The sequence below is a fragment of the Mastomys coucha genome, unplaced genomic scaffold, assembly GCF_008632895.1.
Source record: "Mastomys coucha isolate ucsf_1 unplaced genomic scaffold, UCSF_Mcou_1 pScaffold22, whole genome shotgun sequence".
NCBI classification, from domain to species: Eukaryota; Metazoa; Chordata; class Mammalia; order Rodentia; family Muridae; genus Mastomys; species Mastomys coucha.
Window position 1 is genome coordinate 164,120,473 of NW_022196905.1, and position 19,102 is coordinate 164,139,574.

At 47.6% G+C, this 19,102-nt stretch overlaps 1 protein-coding gene across 1 annotated transcript in view; it reads left to right on the plus strand.

Annotated features, from left to right (window-relative positions):
- Nucleotides 1-305: 305 nt before the first annotated feature.
- The window catches only part of Plat (plasminogen activator, tissue type), a 25,770-nt gene continuing 6,973 nt past the window's right edge, over nt 306-19,102 (plus strand). Inside the window, exons 1-8 of the mRNA XM_031339266.1 lie at nt 306-473; nt 10,069-10,154; nt 11,306-11,348; nt 14,164-14,301; nt 15,163-15,273; nt 15,591-15,765; nt 16,592-16,683; nt 18,761-18,935. Of these exons, the coding sequence (XP_031195126.1) occupies nt 10,092-10,154; nt 11,306-11,348; nt 14,164-14,301; nt 15,163-15,273; nt 15,591-15,765; nt 16,592-16,683; nt 18,761-18,935 (797 nt within the window). The 5' untranslated portion in view covers nt 306-473; nt 10,069-10,091. The remainder of the gene's footprint in view (nt 474-10,068; nt 10,155-11,305; nt 11,349-14,163; nt 14,302-15,162; nt 15,274-15,590; nt 15,766-16,591; nt 16,684-18,760; nt 18,936-19,102) is intronic.

Genomic DNA, 19,102 nt, shown 5'->3' on the forward strand with positions numbered 1-19,102 from the left:
CCTCTCCCCTCCGCAGCCTAGTTGGGCGGGGCTGTTTACAACTATAAACTCATGGTCAAGACAGGGGGCTTAGATCTTAGATCCTTACAGTTCCTCTTAGGCCTTTGAGACTAGGATTTTAAAACAGGATGATTCTTAAGTCCCCTCCAACTCTGAAAATTCCTGTGATTCGATGACATCAGTACGGTGAATAATCAAGCTGGCGTCAAGCCAAGACTGGCTGAGCTCCTCCGCGCGCACTTCCTCCCCCTCCTTAGAAACACCGACCGCTCCATTGGCTCCTCAGTGGCTCGGTCCACCCGGCACCCACCAGCCTAGGAGAAACCCCGCCCACACAGAACCTCTGGCCCCACCCCTCCTTCACCCTTCAAATTGGCTTGAGCCGTTCAGGGAGACAGAGTCTGCAGGAACTCCACAGCCCCGCGCCAAGGAGAGGGCCCCTGCGATAGAGTGGGAACGAAGCAGCACTCACGGTAAGCTGGGTTTCTGCCTTTACCTAACAGCCGACTTCTCTTCTGTCCCTTTAAAGTCTTTGGGAGCAAACTGGGCCAGTGAAGGAATGCTTAATGGAAGCACAGTCTTTGTAATTCAGGCAGAAAGAGGACCAGCCAGCATCCTCCACACAATTGTATGCGACGACTCTGGGTAAACTGAGGTGAGAGGGGTGAGAGGGCGAGAATGGGAGAGAGGTGTCTCTTGCAGAAGTTTTGCTTGCACAGTAAGGGGGGAAAGTAAACAGAATGACTCGGGTTCTTTCAACAGACAATGGGAGCAGCACTAACGGGCAGTAACTAGATACAGCAGCCTCCCAGAGCTAAAGAAGCCCCTGGTTGGGAGCTGAAGGACTACCTTCTGACCTCAAGGAACACACTAAGACCCAGGCTGGGCATCAAGGACAGGCATTTGCCTGGACAGCAGATTAACTAGGCTGGCAGAGAGAAGCTGAGATTTTTAGGGACCTCTCATAGCTACTGGGAGTCAGGATGCAAAACCTCTGGTCTCTCGGGAGTTCATCACATCCTTTCTACGGTTTACCCGTCGATTTTTACCCCTTGCTCACCATGCTTTCTCATGCTGCAGCAAGAAGTCTAAAGGCTCTGGGAGTCCTTCAGGACCTTTGTTTTCTTGACCTCACAGAAACAGCGGGAGGATGGATGGAGAGTGGGGGAGTGGAAGGAAAGTATGCAGCGCTCCCAGATAACTAAGGGCAAGCTCCAGCGCAGAGAAATGCAGTAGCAATGCTTTATTTGGTGGCCAGTTTGGAAACTTGCAGTGGTCTCCCGAAGCTGATAATGGGGCGGGGCATATACCAAAAAGTGTGCGCCTAGTGGTGGCGGCCATTTACAATCCTGTGAGCGTGTCACGAATACAACTGGAGTAGACTTAGAGAAAAACACACTTAGGGGTTTTTGCGGAGATCCAGACCCTGGCCTGTCCAGAACAAATCTATGCAGGTCAGTGGCAGGCAGAGTGCACACAGCCAGTGAGGGTTAAATCATATTCGGTTCCAGACCAGATGCTGGAAACACTAAAATGTCAATTAGTCCCCCTGATCATCCTGCTCAATCCACCTAAAGTGTTTTCAGGAGAGCCAGCCTGTATCTTGGTAGGGGCAGTATTAGATGCACACCCTTAGACAAGCTGGATTAGGGCAGACTTTCCAGGACATCCCAGATTATTCGGAAAGTCTCCCGTGAGATATCCAGTCCCCGACTGCTTCCTCCCAGACCCAGGATGCTTGGTGCAGCCGGGGGTGGGGTGGGGTAGGGGGAGCTGAGGAGCATCCATGTTTCTGCTAAGGCTTTGGGGACTAAAGCTGCACACATGAAGGCTGCTCACTGAGCAGGGTGCTCAGCCAAGGCCAGAGAGTGACTCAGAGTTGCCTGCAGGGCTCGTGGACTGGAAAGACTGGTGTGAGGGTTCTAAGGTGAAAACACATGTGCTTGTTTGCAGTCTAATGGTAGAGGCTGCGAACATGGCTTATCAGCAGTGGTAATGGGCTCAACGCCATTCACAATGTAAAGTTCACACACTTCCCCGAGATACCAGGTTTCTGTGAGTGGGAGCCTTTTGCGGTCTGAGCTGAAAGAGTGCAATCTGAATCCTGGCAGCTGAGCATCTATTATCTCAGAATCGTGTTTTTGTGTCTTTGTTTTCTCTTGAGTGGCAGAAAATTCTGCATGAAGCAACTAAATGCAGAAACCAGTAATGAAGGCCAGCTTTGAGCCGGCCATGTGATAGGTCTCACTTCAAACCCAGTCCTGTGCTGATGACCCAGAGTTATAGAGGTCAGAGCTGGAATTGGGGCTGCGGCTTAGTTGGCAGGTGTTAATGTGGCATGCAGGGAGCCTTTAGGTCTGATTCCCAGGGCTAGATAAACTGGGGGTGATGGTGAACACCTGTGATCCCTACTGCTCAGGAGATGGGGCAAGAAGATCAGAAGCTCAAGGCTAGCCTGGGAAAAGTGAGATCTTGTTTTAGGGAGGAAAGGAGGAAGGAAGGAAGGAGAAAGAAAATTACAGGTAGAGATTCACAAAGCCTTGGTTGAGCACCGTCATCTTAATACTGGCCCAACGGTCTATTTCCACGCTGCCTAGGAGACAAACTTTTATAGATAGGAGTGCAAAGTAAGATGCACTCAATTCCTGGTTACTGGAAAAACAAATGAAGCAGATTGCTGGTCATGTATCACAAATTTCTCTGGCAGCCCAGGAGAGCTGCGTCAGCAGCCCAGGAAACACAAGCCAGCTGTTCTTCATGCAGTACTTAAAGAACTGAGTGTCTTTAGCAATGCTCGCCAACCCACTGGCCAGGATCCTGGGGAGGTGGCTTGTGATTGACAGGTCAGGTTGAGGTCTATTGTCTGGTGCTCCTGACACACATCAGAGAGAGGCCTCTAGAGTTTTCTCTGGGGATTGTCCTAAAGACTAGAGTCCACCCTGAGCCTCTGAAATGATCACTGCAGGCTTAGGCTGGTCCCATACATTGTCGACTTTTCTACTGAAAGTCTATTCTGTGGAAGCAAATATCCTGTTAGCTTATACCTTCAGGACTCTGCATGGAAACCGCTGAATGTGTTGAGTGCTAATTCCAAATCCCCAGAGAGTTTCAGAGACCCTGCTGTGGGGTGGAAATGGGCCTGGAAAGGGCAAATAAGAAAAACAGATTAAAGATGCAATACAAAATATCACTCTGCTTTCAGGAAATAATGGCTCCTGTTCATACTGCTCTCTGACCCTGGTGAAGAACCTGCATTTTCAATCATGTTGTATGAGCTAGGAAAAAGGATTTGTTATTAATGCTTGAAGACCAGGAGGACCCCCCCCATACACACCCCTGATAGCTTGGTACCTCTTCTTTATCAGTAGCTTCAAACAACTTGAGTCCTGTTGATGAGGGCATCCACGTGATACCCAGTGCACACCAGCTGGCTGTGCATCCGGCTTCCAGGCTCTGTATCTATCGCTTCTTTAGCTTTCAAAAAAATATACAAGATGGAGGGGATTAGCCCATTGCGAAGCCCAGGAAACTGAGGCTCAGAGAGGCAACATTGCCTATCCAGACCTATAAGTGGCTGTTGAGGAGTCCAAGTTGAGAGCTCAAGAGTCATGTTCCTAGCATTGAGAAGTTCCAGCTCTCACTTTAAAGCAGTTTAAGATACTAGTAGGGCTAAGCTGCATGCAGCTCAGCGGTTGAGCATGTACTTAGCAAATGCAAGGCTCTGAGTCCAGTCCATAGCACCAGAAATTAAAAATAAAAAAGTCACAAGCAAGGATCATGCAGATAGTTAGTGGGAAGAGCTCAGAGCTCAGAAGACTCAGGAGGCAGGTGTCAGCCCTCAAGCTACCGTCACAAGGAGTCCTTTGGAAGTTCTGTCTCATTTTCATGGAGACATGAAGCCTTAAGTAATTAATGAATATAAGGTGCTTGGAAAACTCAATGCCAGGCAAGTGATAGGCATTCAGAACCCTGCTTTCATCCACACACCTCTCCTATTCACCACAGTGCCACTTTCCAGAAAGGCTAGTGAAATTCAGACACACTCACAGAATGACAGAGTGAACACTTCATATCGTGACCTCCTGATTCAAGAGTGCAGACTTCAGAGACAGGCTGAGGAATTGCCAAATTATTTCATTGTTAATTCATTGCACCTGGAGAGGGTGGAGTTTACTCTAGGGAGAGGAAGGAGTTGAGATTGGATGGATATTGGATTCCCTTTGTTTAGATCCCTCAGAGTGAGTATTTCATGGCACTGACTGGCTGAGCTTGCCTTTCCACCCCAAAGGATATGAAGTCACTATAGCAAGTTTCTTTTTGTTTTTATCCTAAGAGGATGCAGGATACACTTCCTAAACCCACGACCAACTTGCTTGCTTCATCCAAACAACTAGATCACCCAGTGGGAGGTAGAGCAGGAGATTCAACAAGGAGCATGGTGGTTATTGCAGGCTAACCCCATGTAGCTTAGACACAAGTCATGCCTACATGCTAAAAATGCTATACCTCCTCTGATGGGTAGGGGGCACCAGAGAGGATCCGATTCAATTGGTCTTCTATCCCCCTGTAACTGGTCACATTATATCAAGAAGCAGACTTTTCCAGTCTCCTGGGAGACAGAGTCTGGAAGGTTCAGAAGTTCAGGGTTAGCCTCGACTACCTCAGTTACATAGCAAACTTAAGGGCAGTCTATGTTACATGAGACTTTGTATCAAGAAACAAACAAAAAAACAGAGACAGAGAGACAGAGGGGTTGAGGGAGAAGGAAGGAGGGAGAGAGGAAAGGAGAGAGGAAAGGAGAGAGGAAGGGAGGGAGGAAGAGAGGGAAGAAAGGAGGGAGGAAAGGAGGGAGGAAAGGAAGGAGGGAGGAAGTTAGGAAAGAAAACTTTCTTCTCTCTTTGTAAAGAACTCTGTTCAAAATGGAAAAGAGAAAACAAGCATTTGACTTATGGAAAGCTACCCTTTTGAGAAGTTAAGAATTGCTTTTGGAAACCACACATGGGATTAGAGAATGGCTTGCAGGAGCCGACTCTCTTCTGGGATTGAACGCGGGGCTTCAGACTGGAGGGACAAATGCCTTAACCTGCTGAGCCGTCTCATCAGCCCAAGAGGTTTCTTATATGATGGGAGATTTTGAAAACAGTTTGGCTGGGTGTGGTGGCACATGGCTGTAATACCAGCCCTCGGCAAACAAACACGGGAAGATCAAAAGTTCAAGACCAGCCTGAAGGGTACAGCAAATTCTAAGCCGGCCTGGGCTATGGAGGGAGATCCTGTCTAATACAAAACAACAAAACCAAACAATAAGGCCCCAGAAAGAAAATAAACTAAGAGCTAGGAATGTAGGTCAACAGTAGAGCCTAGCTTGCACATGTGCTTCTTTAAAGTATGTTCCCTTTAAAGAACCCAGAGACTGTACCGTCACTAGGAGGCAGGGGGTGGGGGTGGGGTGGGGCCATCTCCGCTTGGACAGGGAAAGGCGAGCTGATTTCCTTTTCTTTGGAGGCACTCTGTGTGGCTGGACTTGGCTAGTCCAGGTTAACCTCAAATTTCTTGTGGTCCCTCCCCCTCTGCTTCTAAGCAGTGCCCGGGTCCCAAGTGTGTCCCACCAAGCCGGGTCCAAAGGTGAGAGGTTGTGGGAGCTCTCTGCCCTTTCCCAGGCCCAATTCCTACTAAAGCAACTCACCTCGCCTCTTAAGCTGTTCTAGACACGTGTCTGTGATGGCTCAGGGGTTTGGGAGATTCTCCTATTGGTTGGCTTTCTGGGCTGCGGTGGTCGAGTCTGAGTGGAAGCGTGGCTATTTTAGGGTTATTGTTCCCGACTCTCCAACTCCAATCTCCACAGAACTTTTGACAAAGCAGTAAGAACCCTGAGTGTCCTTGGCAAAGGTGCAAGCAGTACAATCTAGCACATTGTACAAAACTTGACTGCAGGGTGGGTTCCCAAGTGGCCTTTCCCGGTCGGGCTCTGGCCTCTTACAACTTGTTGGCTGCCTTGCTCAAGTACAAAGTTCAAGTACTTTTGTCCACCAACATCTAAGTAAACAACAGCATGGCAGGCACACAACCTCAGGCCCAATGTATATGGTTGCACATGTGTATACATCCTTGATTGTAAATCACTTTTCCCATAGACTATAAGGAAGGGACCTTGAGGGCCAGCGTATGAGTAAAAGCACTTTATCCATTTACAGGTGCACCACCACTCATGTTATAAAGAAGCCGGAGAGCTGGCTCTGGAGGAGGACTCCAAGGGCTTGGCCACTTGGGTTTGCTTTGCTGGGAGCTCATTTCCTCTCTCAGTCTCGTTACTCATCCTTTTGCTCAATCACCTTTCCTTTCTGTGAATGAGTTATTACGTTCCATCCCGAGAGCAGAATTTGTTGGGGAAAAATGGCTTCGTGAGGAATGCAGAGAGGACAGGGTTGTGCAAAGGCCTTAGGATATAGCACCTGCCTTTTTTCAAAGCTTTCTGTCAGTCGGCTTATTACTATTCCAGTAGCTTTGTCCGATCCAGAACCATGCGCTTACTGCCTGGCTTCCACTAAGTGCCGTGCCCCCAGGGGTTGTGCTTCTGATGAAACCCCCACTCTCTCAGAATGGCCCATGTTCTTGGCTCTTGGAAACAGTTTATCTCCAAGGAGAGCCAGTTATAGCAAGCTTGCTACCTTCTTCCCTTTCCCCACATCATTTACAGATGAGCGGGTAACTAACGTATTTCTTTTTTTTAAAGATGTATTTATTTTTATTTACATGACTACACTATAACTGTCTTCAGACACACCAGAAGAGGGCATTGGACCCCATTAGAGGTGGTTGTGAGACACCATGTGGTTCCTGGGAATTGAACTCAGGACTTCTGGGAGAGCAGTCAGTGCTCTTAACCACTGAGCCATCTCTCTAATGCAATGAATGAATTTGTTTCTTAAAGCCAGCCTTGGATGCAGTCCTTAGACCCCATGCTGGCCTCCCCATGAGCCCCCATGAATACCTCTGATGAGTTCCCAGGGTCTACAGAGTCAAACTCCCACTGTGTGGGCCTTGAGTTTAGGTCCACACTTCTGCTGGTCACTCTATTTTTGGTCCCGGCATTGCCCGTGACCTTTCCAACCACTTCTCCCACAAAACTGAATGAGGTTTTCCTCCCTCTGTTTCTCCTGCTTTGGAGCTGCACTGGTTTTCATCTGGCATGTGACTAATTTCCCCGTCATCCTCTTCTGCCATGTGGCCCATCCAGGGGCTTGCTATGATTATCTCCATGGAGTGTGGGAAGAGGCAGTTACTTGTTGTTTATGTGCAACTCGTCACTGGCTCAAGGCCCAGCCATCAAAAGCCCAGATGGAGAAAGGTGACAAATCCTTAGCACCTGAGCTCCTGTCTCTCCTGTGAGGAGAAGCCTCCCAGGATGCAATGTGGCTGATAGGAAGAGGGTGGGAACAGGCCCCAGTGATGTACTTTTTATTCTGCGTTTAACTGACATCTAGAGAGCCTTGAGTTAGCAGGGCATGGTGGGGAATTCCTGCAATCCCAACCCCAGTGTGGTAGATTGGATGTTTGGGGGTGGACTTTGAGGTTTAAGAATCCCACACTTCTCAGGAAGCTCTCAGCTACTTCTCTAGCGCTAAGCCTGCTCACTGCCATGCCCTCTCACATGTCGGCCATGGACTGACTCAGTCTCTGAAACTGTTAAATGCTTTCTTTTATAAGTTGCCTTGGACTTGGCACAGTATCTCTTCACAGCAATAGAAAAGTAACCAAGAAACCCGGCATTCCAGGGGCTGAAACGGAGTCATCCAGAGCAAACTGCCTACATAGCCAGATCCTATCTTGGAGGGACAAAAACAACCCCAGTAACTTAGTAGGTAGCTAGAACAAAGACTCAGAAAACGCCCCTGAATGGGCTGATTGGTTTGAAAAAGAAGGGGTGAGTCTCTGAATCACATCTGCAATAGTATTCAGTTTCCTCCAGTCCCTCAGCTACCACGAAAGGAAGACAAGAAAACCAGGGGAGAGCTATACCTCTATCTAAACTTAAGCCTACTGACACAGAATTAAGGGTGAATTTAAGTGGAATGGGGGGGGGACCTGGGAAAGGGAAAAGTTACCCACAAAATGATTCCCCGGCCGGTCCGACTGTCACTTGCTTCCTTCTGGGGTTGCCAAAGGCAGGCAGATGCTAGCCTAGATGGCCCTCCAATGAGGAAAGGCTTCCAGAGCCCCCAGTCCACCTGCTAGGGGCAGGTCAAAAAGAGCAAAGACCCCGGGAGCCCTTCCGCTCCTGCCATGGGGGATAGCCATGGAGGCCGGTCCAGTGGGGCGGTACTCCTTGTGAGCCCATGACCTCCACTTTCTCACAGAACTACTTTGTTCCCTCCCTCCACCCCTCCACCCACCCCTGCACCCAGCACCCCACTCTCTCCCCCACAGCTTTGTATTCCCTCCCCTGGGGCTCTGTACTCCTTCCTCTGAGGCTCTTTGTCCCCACCACAGTGACTCTACTTCCTCCCCTGCCTGCCACCATCATCCCAGCGTGCACTTTCTTACTGGACCACTTTTGCTCTGCACCTCGTGCCTGACATCCCTACCGTCCCCCTGTAGCGCTGTCCTCCCTGCCAACAGCTCCAGATGAACCCAGAAGTTAGTAGGTCTCCCGGCTCAGCTCCCCTGCACTGCCCTCTTCCTGTTTTCATCTTGAAGCTGAAGGGATCTTAGGGCACTCAAGAAGAGAGGTGGCAGTCTCAAAACTCAGAGAAGCCGGACTCCGCTGGCTCCAGGCGAGGTGGATCCTGGTGACTTCTGAGCCAGTGGGTTCAGGGGCCCTGAGTGGCTAGTGGTGGGAATCAGAGTTGTTGTGACTGAAGGGGAAATGAGTCAGGGAAAGGAAAGTCCTGCTTTGATGTTGTGGACAACGTGGGAGTGAGAGGGCTCGCCAGACCACAAAAGAACCAGGCCAACTAACTAACCTACTTTCAGACCAAAAACAGAAATCATTGGGAAGGCAAGTGGAAATTGAATTGGAGGTCAAGGGAAATGTGAGTTCAGTGACCAGACAGTGTCTGCAGATCTGTTCTTCCCCAGATCTGTGAGCCTACACAAAAGGAGACGGATATTCCAGAGGGAACTGGGGCCAACATGGAGGGAGCCTTCCCTTTAATGGAAGCAGCATTATCCATTACAATCACCAAGGCTGGGGCGCATGAGACAGCTGACCAGGCACCATAACGTGCCAGGAATAGAATCCCTACAACTACTTCTGAGAGAGTCAGAGGATAGTACTATGACTTCTAGCTCAGTCTTGGACAGGAAGCCAGGTCCAGATGATGTGGTACCCGAGCGGCCAAGAAGCCCCAGAGACGGCCCCTACCCTGCAGCTCACTGGAATCTCTGGGAAGAGCTACTTCCAGCAGCCACTGTCTATCAACAGATTACTAGACAAGCAAAATGCAGTCTCAGCAGACAATGGGCTATTGTTCAAAAAGGGCAAGAATTCTATAGTGTGGCTGACCCTTCAGGATATCACTCTTAAGTGGCTTCCACCTACAATGATGTAAAAAGGACAGACACTGTATGATTGTTCATCTATAACACATGCAAATAGCCAAAGTCCCAGAGGCAGAAAGGAGAGTGGTGGGCAGGGGTCGGGAGAACAAAGAGCCATTCTCGAATGGCTGAGGGATTTGAATTCACTGCAATGATGTTCTGGAAACAGATGGGATGGTGGGATGAGTTCATAGTGTTTTGCACATGTTGAATACCACAGAGCTGAATATTTAGTACTTAAAGTGGTAAATGTAGTGCTGTTGTACACTCTTCGCACACACACATGCACATGTGCACATACACACACATGCACACATGCATGTACACATACGTATATGTGTATCTCTCTCTCTCTACCTTTAGACAGACAGACAGACACAGATGTGTGTGAAATCTTCCAGACAATGTCTGTAAGAGTCAATGCTGGAAGGGTCACATGGAATAGAGTGACAGCCCTGGATATTCTATGATCATTTGCCTGCCCACATCATGTGCTTCATTGCTTTTATTTGTCTTCCAAAACTTAAGGGACACGGAAGAAACGGAGCAAAATGAAGAGAGAGCTGCTGTGTGTACTGCTGCTTTGTGGAGTGGCTTTCGCATTGCCTGACCAGGTGAGTCCACCTCCCTGCTTCACCACAACAGGCCACCAAACTTACAGATGATGGTGGTGTAACCAGGAGTCCCCATGCTCCCAAGCACCTCAGGGTGGAACAAATTCCCAGGAGTGGTCAGACACATAGTACACACTCCCCTGTGGGAAAAATACTAAGGATTTGAGTCCCAGAAGTAGAATCTGGCCACACCTCTGGCTTAAAGCCATTCTTAACTCTGTGCCCCTCCCTGCCTTTGACATCTGCTACGGAGCCATTTTGTGAAACACACATTCTTTATGTGAGTGTGGTAGTGCACGTGTGCATTCCCACCAACCAGGAGGCTGAGGCAGGAAGGTCACAAGTTTGAGATCTTGTTGACACAGGCTTAAAGAATCCAGGGCTAGGGTGAAACTCTAGGGTGAAAAAGAGCCTGCCTAGGGCCCAGGGTGTGGTCCCCAGCCCAGGGGGAAAATGTATTTGAACTCGCCATAGGGTACTAAGACAGGCATTATGAGCCACTGAAGCAGGTTAGCTGATCGGGACAGAAGCTGTCCCCACTTTCCAAAACTTCACCCCAACATAGAACATGATATATGGCCAAGCTTACCTGAGCTGTGGAAAGTGCATCTGGAACTGGGTTAGGGGTTAGGGGTTAGGGTTAGGGTTTAGGGTTAGGGTTTAGGGTTAAGGGTTTAGGGTTAAGGGTTGGGGTTAGGGTTGGGGTTAGGGTTAGGGTTAGACTACACAGTGCTCTGTCACAAGATTTTTAGGGAATGGAGGATCCCAATAGAGAATGTCTTTGTAAAGGACACAAGGTTCTGCAGCTTTACTTGAATCCACTAGCCATGTGCCAATACTTAAATTTAAAATGAACTAAATCAAATTGGAATTCCAGTTTATCAGTCACACTGGCTACATTTTAAGCAGTCTGTGGCCACGTGGGATTAGTGTCTACCATACTGGAAGACATGAATAGGAAGCACTTCTATTGTGCAAGAAGTTCTTCATGTGCGGGGATGAGCATTAGGTATGTAAAAAGAGCAGGCATTTGACACAAAGGTAAGGAAGGTTACTCTCTATCTCCTTGGTAGGTGGCACCTGGTGGAAAGACTCTGGTTGGCCTTTCCCCAGCCCCAGCTGACCTTTCCTCCTTTCTGGTCTCTTTGTAGGGAATACACAGGAGGTTCAGAAGAGGAGCCCGGTCCTACAGAGGTGAGTGGTGATGGGGAGGCAGACCCAGGCCTCATAATTCTTTTGACTGTCAGGAGATCAATCTTCCACTTAGCACCCACTTACAGGGTCGTTGTGAGATCTTCCATAGCTTTTGTGAAAATGCCTGCTTAATCACTATTTGTTGGTCGGCAGTGACCATCCAGGGGAAGCTAATCAGGCTGTCGGGAGATAATAAAGCTGGTGACCTATAGCTGGGTGGGGGTGGTATATGTCTATAATCCCAACACTTGGGAGGCTGAGGTAGGAGGATCATGAATTCAAGGCCAGTTTGGAGCACAGTAAGACACTGTCTCAATATGGCTCAAAGTATTTGATACAGAGATGAGAAAGTAGCCCTAAAAAAGGTAGATGACTTAGCTACAGCTAGTCATGTAGTCACTCCTAGGCTGAGCTCTCACCAGCGGCTGTTCAACATCTGCTGCTATCCCCATGTTTTCATTGCTTCCTGTTGGTAAAATGGGGGTAACTGACCTGGGCTAACTCAGACACTTGAGGAGGAGATTCCCTAGAGAAGTTCACGTCTTGAGTTGATGCTAGGACACGAAGGTTTCTATCAGGACTCACACAAGAGAGAAGATGCCAGCAACCAACTTCTTGACTTGAAATCAAAGAACTCTCAAGTTCAGCTTTAGATCCCAATTCCCCACCCCTCTCTCTGTCTCTGTCTCTGTCCTCTCTCCTCTCCTCTCCTCTCCTTTCCTCTCCTCTCTTTCTCTTCTCCTCTCTTTCTCTTCCCCTTCCTTGGCCATCCTGACTCTCCTGTCTCCATATTGTGCTCTCTCCCCCTCTTTCCTTCTCTTCCTCCATTTCTCCCTTCCCTCCCTCCCTTCTTCTTCCTCTCTTCCTCCTTCTCTTCCTCTCCACACTCCCTCCCTCCCCAGAAGCCACCAAAGGACCCCCAGCAGAACCTGGGAATGCATGGCTGCCAATTTCTCTCTGTCTCTGACTCCCTCCATCTCTCTCCTTACCTCCCCCAACTTTTTCTCCCTCCCTCCCTCTTCCCTTTACCCTCCTTCTTTCATTCTCTCTCCCACTTTGTTCTTTCGGGGGGGGGGGGATGTGAGGAGGTATCAGGCCCTTCTGTCTCATTTTTTTCTTTTTAATCTTTAAAATCTTATGGTATTTTGTTGCTTGATTTTGGAGATAAAATCTTATGTAGCCTAGTCTGGATCGGGACTCACCATGTAGCTGAAGCAGGCCTCAAACTCAGCAATCCTCCTGTCTCAGACTCGTAAACGCTAAGATTACAGACATGTACCACCCAATGAGCTTTGGACTTCTTCTCAAAACTCTGAAGAAAAATAAAAAGGTTCTACGTCCTAAGTCTCTTTTGTAGCAGCAGGAGCCTGGGGTTTTGGTAGAGAAGGAATCGGAGTGTTGGCAAGTGGTGTGCACAGTTAAGCAACTCTGGTCAAGTCACAGTCTGAGAGGAAAACCTGGCTCCCAAGAGACGCTGTCTCCCACCTAGGCTCAGTATCCACTGTGTAGATTACAGCTCTCTCTTGCTGGGGTCGGATTTATCTGCCCTGCAGGGCTCTGCTGCTACCGAAATCAAAGGTGATTACATTCTTAGAAAGATTATTGGAGACCTTTAGACAGCTTTTGGAGTCTGGAGCAGGACTTGGCTCAGTTGTCCTAATCAACTTTGTCTCTTCCATTTGAAGACGAATAGAATCTCTTCCTATCACTGGTTTTGGGTGGGCCCTAAATGAATAATATACCTCAGCAGGGTCAGACAAGCGTCTGACAAAGTAGACAGAGAAAACAAAGGCAGACGCGCCAGTTCCTACTTGGCTTTCAATACCGTGTGCTCCACGCCAAGACGTTTCTAGAAAAGCCGTGACTAAATGCCTGCTATATTTTTGTTACATGAAAAAATACTATGAAAGTATCATATTTTCTGACAGATTTTCTTATTTTATTCTGACAGATTATTCTTATTTCTGACCAATTTTCTTATTATAGCCCAAAGTGTGTCTTTTCCGTATGGAAATGCTCTTGCAGATCAGAGACTCTGGTAGGCAATTGTACAGAGAGGTATATTTTGGACAGATTTTTGTTTGTTTAGTTGGTTTGGTTTGTTTTTTTTCTAGACAGGATTTCTCTGTATAGCCCTGACTGTTTTTGGAACTAGCTTTGTAGACCAGGCTGCCATCAAATTTGGAGACCTACCTGCCTCTGCCTCCCGAGTGCTGGGATTAAAGGCGCGTGCCACCACCAACTGGCTTTATTTTTGACTGATTAAAGTGGGAAATAGACTATTACTTAATATAAATGTATGTTCATAGTCAAATTATCTCAAAACAAAGGTTCACCCAGGAAGATGATAACAACAAAGAGTTCTGGTAAAAATTTTTAAGTTTTTATTATCACCATCATATTCCTAAGGGTGGATCCCAGTCACTTCTGTCTGTTTCCATTGGGGCTTAGTTGTAGGGCCTCCCTGGGGTACAGAAGTCCACTGATGTTTAAGTCTCTTTTATAAAATGACATGGTGTTTGTACAAGACCCATCTTCCTGTATACTTTAAATCATTTCCAGATTACCCATGGTATCTAATACACTATAAATGCTGTAACCCCAGGTTACAAGTGATTGGGCATTATAATGTATTTTTTAAGGAATGATGAGAAGAAATAGCCCCCACATGTTTCAGTACTGTTCAGTACAGGCTTTAGGCCTCACCACTGTGCTGCAGAGGGTTCACCGCATGCTGATGCTGCCCAGCGGCAGAGCCGCCCAGCCAGGAGTGATGCCACTTTCCTCTCATTTACAAACCTGCTTTGCATTGCAGTGACCTGCAGAGATGAGCAAACGCAGACAATTTACCAACAGCATCAGTCGTGGCTCCGACCCACGCTCAGAGGCAATCGGGTGGAATACTGCCGGTGCACCAGCGGCCAGGCCCAGTGCCACTCGGTGCCTGTCCGAAGTATGTACCAGCGTCTCACAGAGGCCTTGCGCTTGAGCTTGGGCTCAGAGCTCAAACCCTTCCTCTGGTTCCAAGCCTATTCAGATCTTCAGCATGTTTTGGGTAGGATCTGTCCAGGCAAATGTGAAAGCATTCCAGAAAGCTGAGGCAGGGCAGGGACAGCTTCACTCGCCCAGTCTCAGTGTCCCCGTCACATACGTGATGTGAAGCATACTATGCATGCTTTGTGGTTTCGGGAAATATTTAAAAAATAGAACCGGCACCTTCCCGGAATGCGTGTGCCCTGCTATTCTCAGCCCTAGTGGCCTGGCCAGCCATGCACTGGTGGACAATGGCCGACCTGTTTTATCTTGTGGAGACTCTGACTCAGAACTCCACAATCTCTCCAGCCAGCTTGCTAAGTTCCCACTGGTGGGGCGCTACCACGCAAACCCCATGCTTCAAATCCCCCACAGCCTTTGTGGTGCACATCTGGCAAATCCACGCTTTGCCGCCATACCTTTCTCTCTTGAACCCAGTCAAACCCCCAAGTGAAGAAAACCACAACACAGACTTAATTCAGAAACAATGGTAACTCCATTGCTGGGCGCAACAACTAAAATCCTAATCTTGAAAGCCTTTTTTATTAAATCTAAATCCTCCAGTAGTGGATCCTGACAGATCCACCGTTGAAACTGGGTGACACTAGTAATTCTATCTTGTCCTCATGCTATCCCCATCCAAAGGGGTGGGGGTGGGTTACTTAGGCTGTGGACTCTGGAGTGGAGGCTGACATCTAAAACACTTTGACATTTTTTTAATTCTTGTATGCATGGCGCTGCTTTGAAAGTAGTTAGGGGTTTTCTTGTTTGCGCTTGACAGGTTGCAGTGAACCAAGATGCTTCAATGGGGGTACGTGTCGGCAGGCCCTATATTTCTCTGACTTTGTCTGCCAGTGCCCTGACGGATTTGTGGGCAAACGCTGTGACATAGGTGAGTGCTTGGATGGGTGGGTGTGAGAGCCATTCTGAAACTCTGCCTCTCCAATGGACAGAAAAGGAAAGGAAGTACACGTTGGAGGGCAGGACCCAGGAAAGGGGAGCTGAGGTCATTTAGAGAATGACACTATTGTGTCCAGTGGTCAGAGCCTGAAGTGACGACCCAGAGTCTGGCTTGGTTGCAGTACTTCTAGTGACCATGTCCACCCAGCTCACTTTGATCGCTGGCAGCTTCCGCAGCAGCCTGCTCCATGGTGCTGAGGTAAGACAGAGGATCCCTTAAGAGCCTTTCGGTGTCCTTCTGTCAATCAGACACCAGAGCAACATGCTTTGAGGACCAGGGCATCACCTACAGAGGCACATGGAGCACAGCAGAAAATGGGGCCGAGTGCATCAACTGGAATAGCAGTGTTCTGTCCCAGAAGCCCTACAATGCAAGGAGGCCAAATGCCATGAAGCTGGGCCTTGGGAATCACAATTACTGCAGGTAAAAAGTGTCTTCCGTAGGGTGGGGAGTCTCTGAGGAGAAGTATTACATTCAGGGAAGACCTGGCCAATCAGTCATGTATTCTAGATAGACAGGTATATGGATAGATAGCTGTGTAGATATGTATATGCATATATGTAGACATACATAGATACATATGTAGATGGGTAGACAGAGGATAGATACCTACACATATGAATCTATACATGTGTATATAAATACATACATACATATATATACCAGTGCATTCAATATATATCAAATATATATCAATATTGATGATTGGTATATTGACACATAAATGGTAGATAGGCAGAGGTTGATTTGAAAGCATCAATTCATATCTCTGTGTAGACATCTGAATCTGTAATCTTGGGTAGACCAGTAAGCTGGGAACTCGGGCAGGAATTGCCATTTCTGTCTTGATGCTTTAGACCTTAAGCCAGTTAGACAGGTGCACCCTCCTTGTCTGGGATAGTTTACTTGAACTCAGCCAACTGTGGATGCTAGCTACAGTTACAAAACACCTTTATAGCAGTGCCTGGATCACTGTTTAATTACATGCCTGAGACTACAGCTCAGCCATGTTGACACATAGGCACTTATTGTATATTCTTGTCAACTTGGCACACATACACATTTCCTTATACCCTGCTTGATCCCCCAAAGAGCATAATGAAGCCATATTTCTACCTAACATCATAAAACTTGACAGTGTTCAGCCCAAGATACTCTAACTCTACCCCGCAAAGCATGCCTAGTCCCTGGGCCAGGAGGGGAGGCTTCCTGTTCAGCCCTCACTCATCTTCCCTGGCTGATTTTTCAGAAACCCAGACCGAGATTCGAAGCCCTGGTGCTATGTCTTTAAGGCAGGGAAGTATACCACGGAGTTCTGCAGCACGCCAGCTTGCCCTAAGGGTGAGTGTCTTAGTTTGGGTTTTATTGCTGTGAACAGACACCATGACCAAGGCAACTCTTACAAAGGACATTTAATTTAATTGGGGGCAGTTACAGTTCAGAGATTTAGCCCATTATCATCACGGTGGGAAGCATGGCAGCATCCAGATAGGCATGGTGCTGAAGAAGCCAAAAGTTCTACATCTTTATTCAAAGGCAGCCAGAAGGAGGGTCTTTTCTGCACTGGGTGGAGCCTGAGCACTAGGAGCCCAATGAGGCCACACCTATTCCAACAAAGCCACGCCTTTAACATAGTGCCGCTTCAAGTGGGCCAAGCATATTCAAACCACCACAGTGAGTGACAACCGCCCTGCACCTTCTCGTATAGTCTCTCCACAGGAAAAGCATCAGGGAGTGTAGATTTAACCCTCCTTAATAGTCCTTTCATGCCCAAGGAAGAAAGGCGCCATTGTAGCTGCAGAGTGCAGAGCATCAGAAGGCTCAAATCCTCAACCAGGCCTCTCATCTTGTGCTAGTTTAACCTTGCACTCACTCCCTACCTCCCATGATGGCCTCTTCTATAAAGCAGAGGATGAGGCCAAACCCATGGCTTCTAGTTCTTTTGGGTTTTTAAAAATTATTTCCCTTAATTTTTTTTTAAAGATTTTTTTTATTATATATACGTACACTATAGCTGACTTCAGACGCACCAGAAGAGGGCGTCAGATCTCATTACGGGTGATTGTGAGCCACCATGTGGTTGCTAAGATTTGAACTCATGACCTTTGGAAGAGCAGTCAGTCCTCTTACCCACTGAGCCATCTCGTCAGCCCTTCCTTTAATTTTTGAGATTATAATTACATTGTTTTTTTCTCTTCCTTTTCCTCTCTCCAAACACTCCTTATTGCTTAAAAAAAAAAAATCCATGGCCTCTTTTTTTTATTAATTGTTGTTACATGCATTTATATATATATGTGTGTATGTATACATATATATATATATGTATACACACACAAACACAGGCACACAAACACATATATATGAACACATTCCTATATTCATATACATATATATATGATATATATATATATATCATATATATATTCCTAAATATGCCGTCTCAGTCCGTATCCATTTTGGTCATTATGCGGGGCCGTGTGTTGTCAGGGCTGACCATTCGGTATTAGATAACCATTTGGTGTGCTCCTCCCCGGGGAAGACTCTTATTCCCTCTCAGCGTTGCTCAGTTGCCTGTGGTTCTTTGTGCGGGGTTGAGACCTGGGGGGTTTTCCCCATCTGCTTTGGCATGTCTATTGTTCTTATCCTTGTTCAGCTCCTGTTTAGGCAGTCATATAGGTGAGACTTGATAGCCATAGCTTCTGACATTCCTAGGAGACACATTCTCATGGCAAGCTCCCTGATCCTCTGGCTCTCACAGTCTTCCCACCTGCTCTTCCAAAATGATTCCTGAGCCTTTGGTGTTTGTATCCATTGGGACTGGTCTCCACGGCTCTGCATTTTGATTCACTGTGGTTTTCTTTCTATAATGATCTCCACCTGTTCTGAAGAGACGCTTCCTTGGGGAGTGGAGGGGGGGTGTCAAGACTACACTTAGGTCTGGGTCTAAGACAAATATTTAGAGTGTGCTTAGGGATTATGCTGGGTTAGTAAAGTAGCAGTTGTAGGCACTCCTCCAAGATCCATGAGTTCAGTAGCCCTGGGTAGCCGAGAAGGTTTCCAGGACCAGTAATGGTTTCTCTCCTGTTGATCCCTTTCTCATCTGGTCTACCTTAGGGGTCCAGAATCAAGATAACTTTACAGATCCCCTTTAACTATGGTGAAGCAGACAGGCAAACGTGGTCAGGTTTCACTGGGCAGGTAGATGGAAGTGGGCAAGGTTGGCAGAGCAAAGCTGAGAAAAGCAGGCTGGTAGCCCAGCCCCATTGCAGCACCCTGGTTCTGACCGCATGGACTGTCATAGTAGAGCCTCTAAGGCCTTCCCAGCACATCCCAGCATCCCTTTCTTGCCGAAGCCCTGCAACTTGCTGCATCAACATCTAACTACTTTGGCTTAAACTTGAGAAATGTTTCGTTCCAGAAAAAAGTGAAGACTGCTACATTGGAAAAGGTGCGACTTACCGTGGCACCCACAGCCTCACCACATCCAAGGCCTCCTGCCTCCCCTGGAATTCCATGATCCTCATAGGCAAGAGTTACACAGCGTGGAGGACCAACTCCCAGGCGCTCGGCCTGGGCAGACACAATTACTGCCGGTGCGTAGCCCAGGGTCTAAGGGAGTCAGATTCCAGCAGAGAGGTCTGGGGTACTGGGCAGGAAGAATAGTCAGTGTAAAGCATTGTATGAAAGATGACAGACATTATGTAGACAAACCTATTAGTTTCTAAGATACATGGGTTTTGTTGGTTTTTTTTTTTTTTTT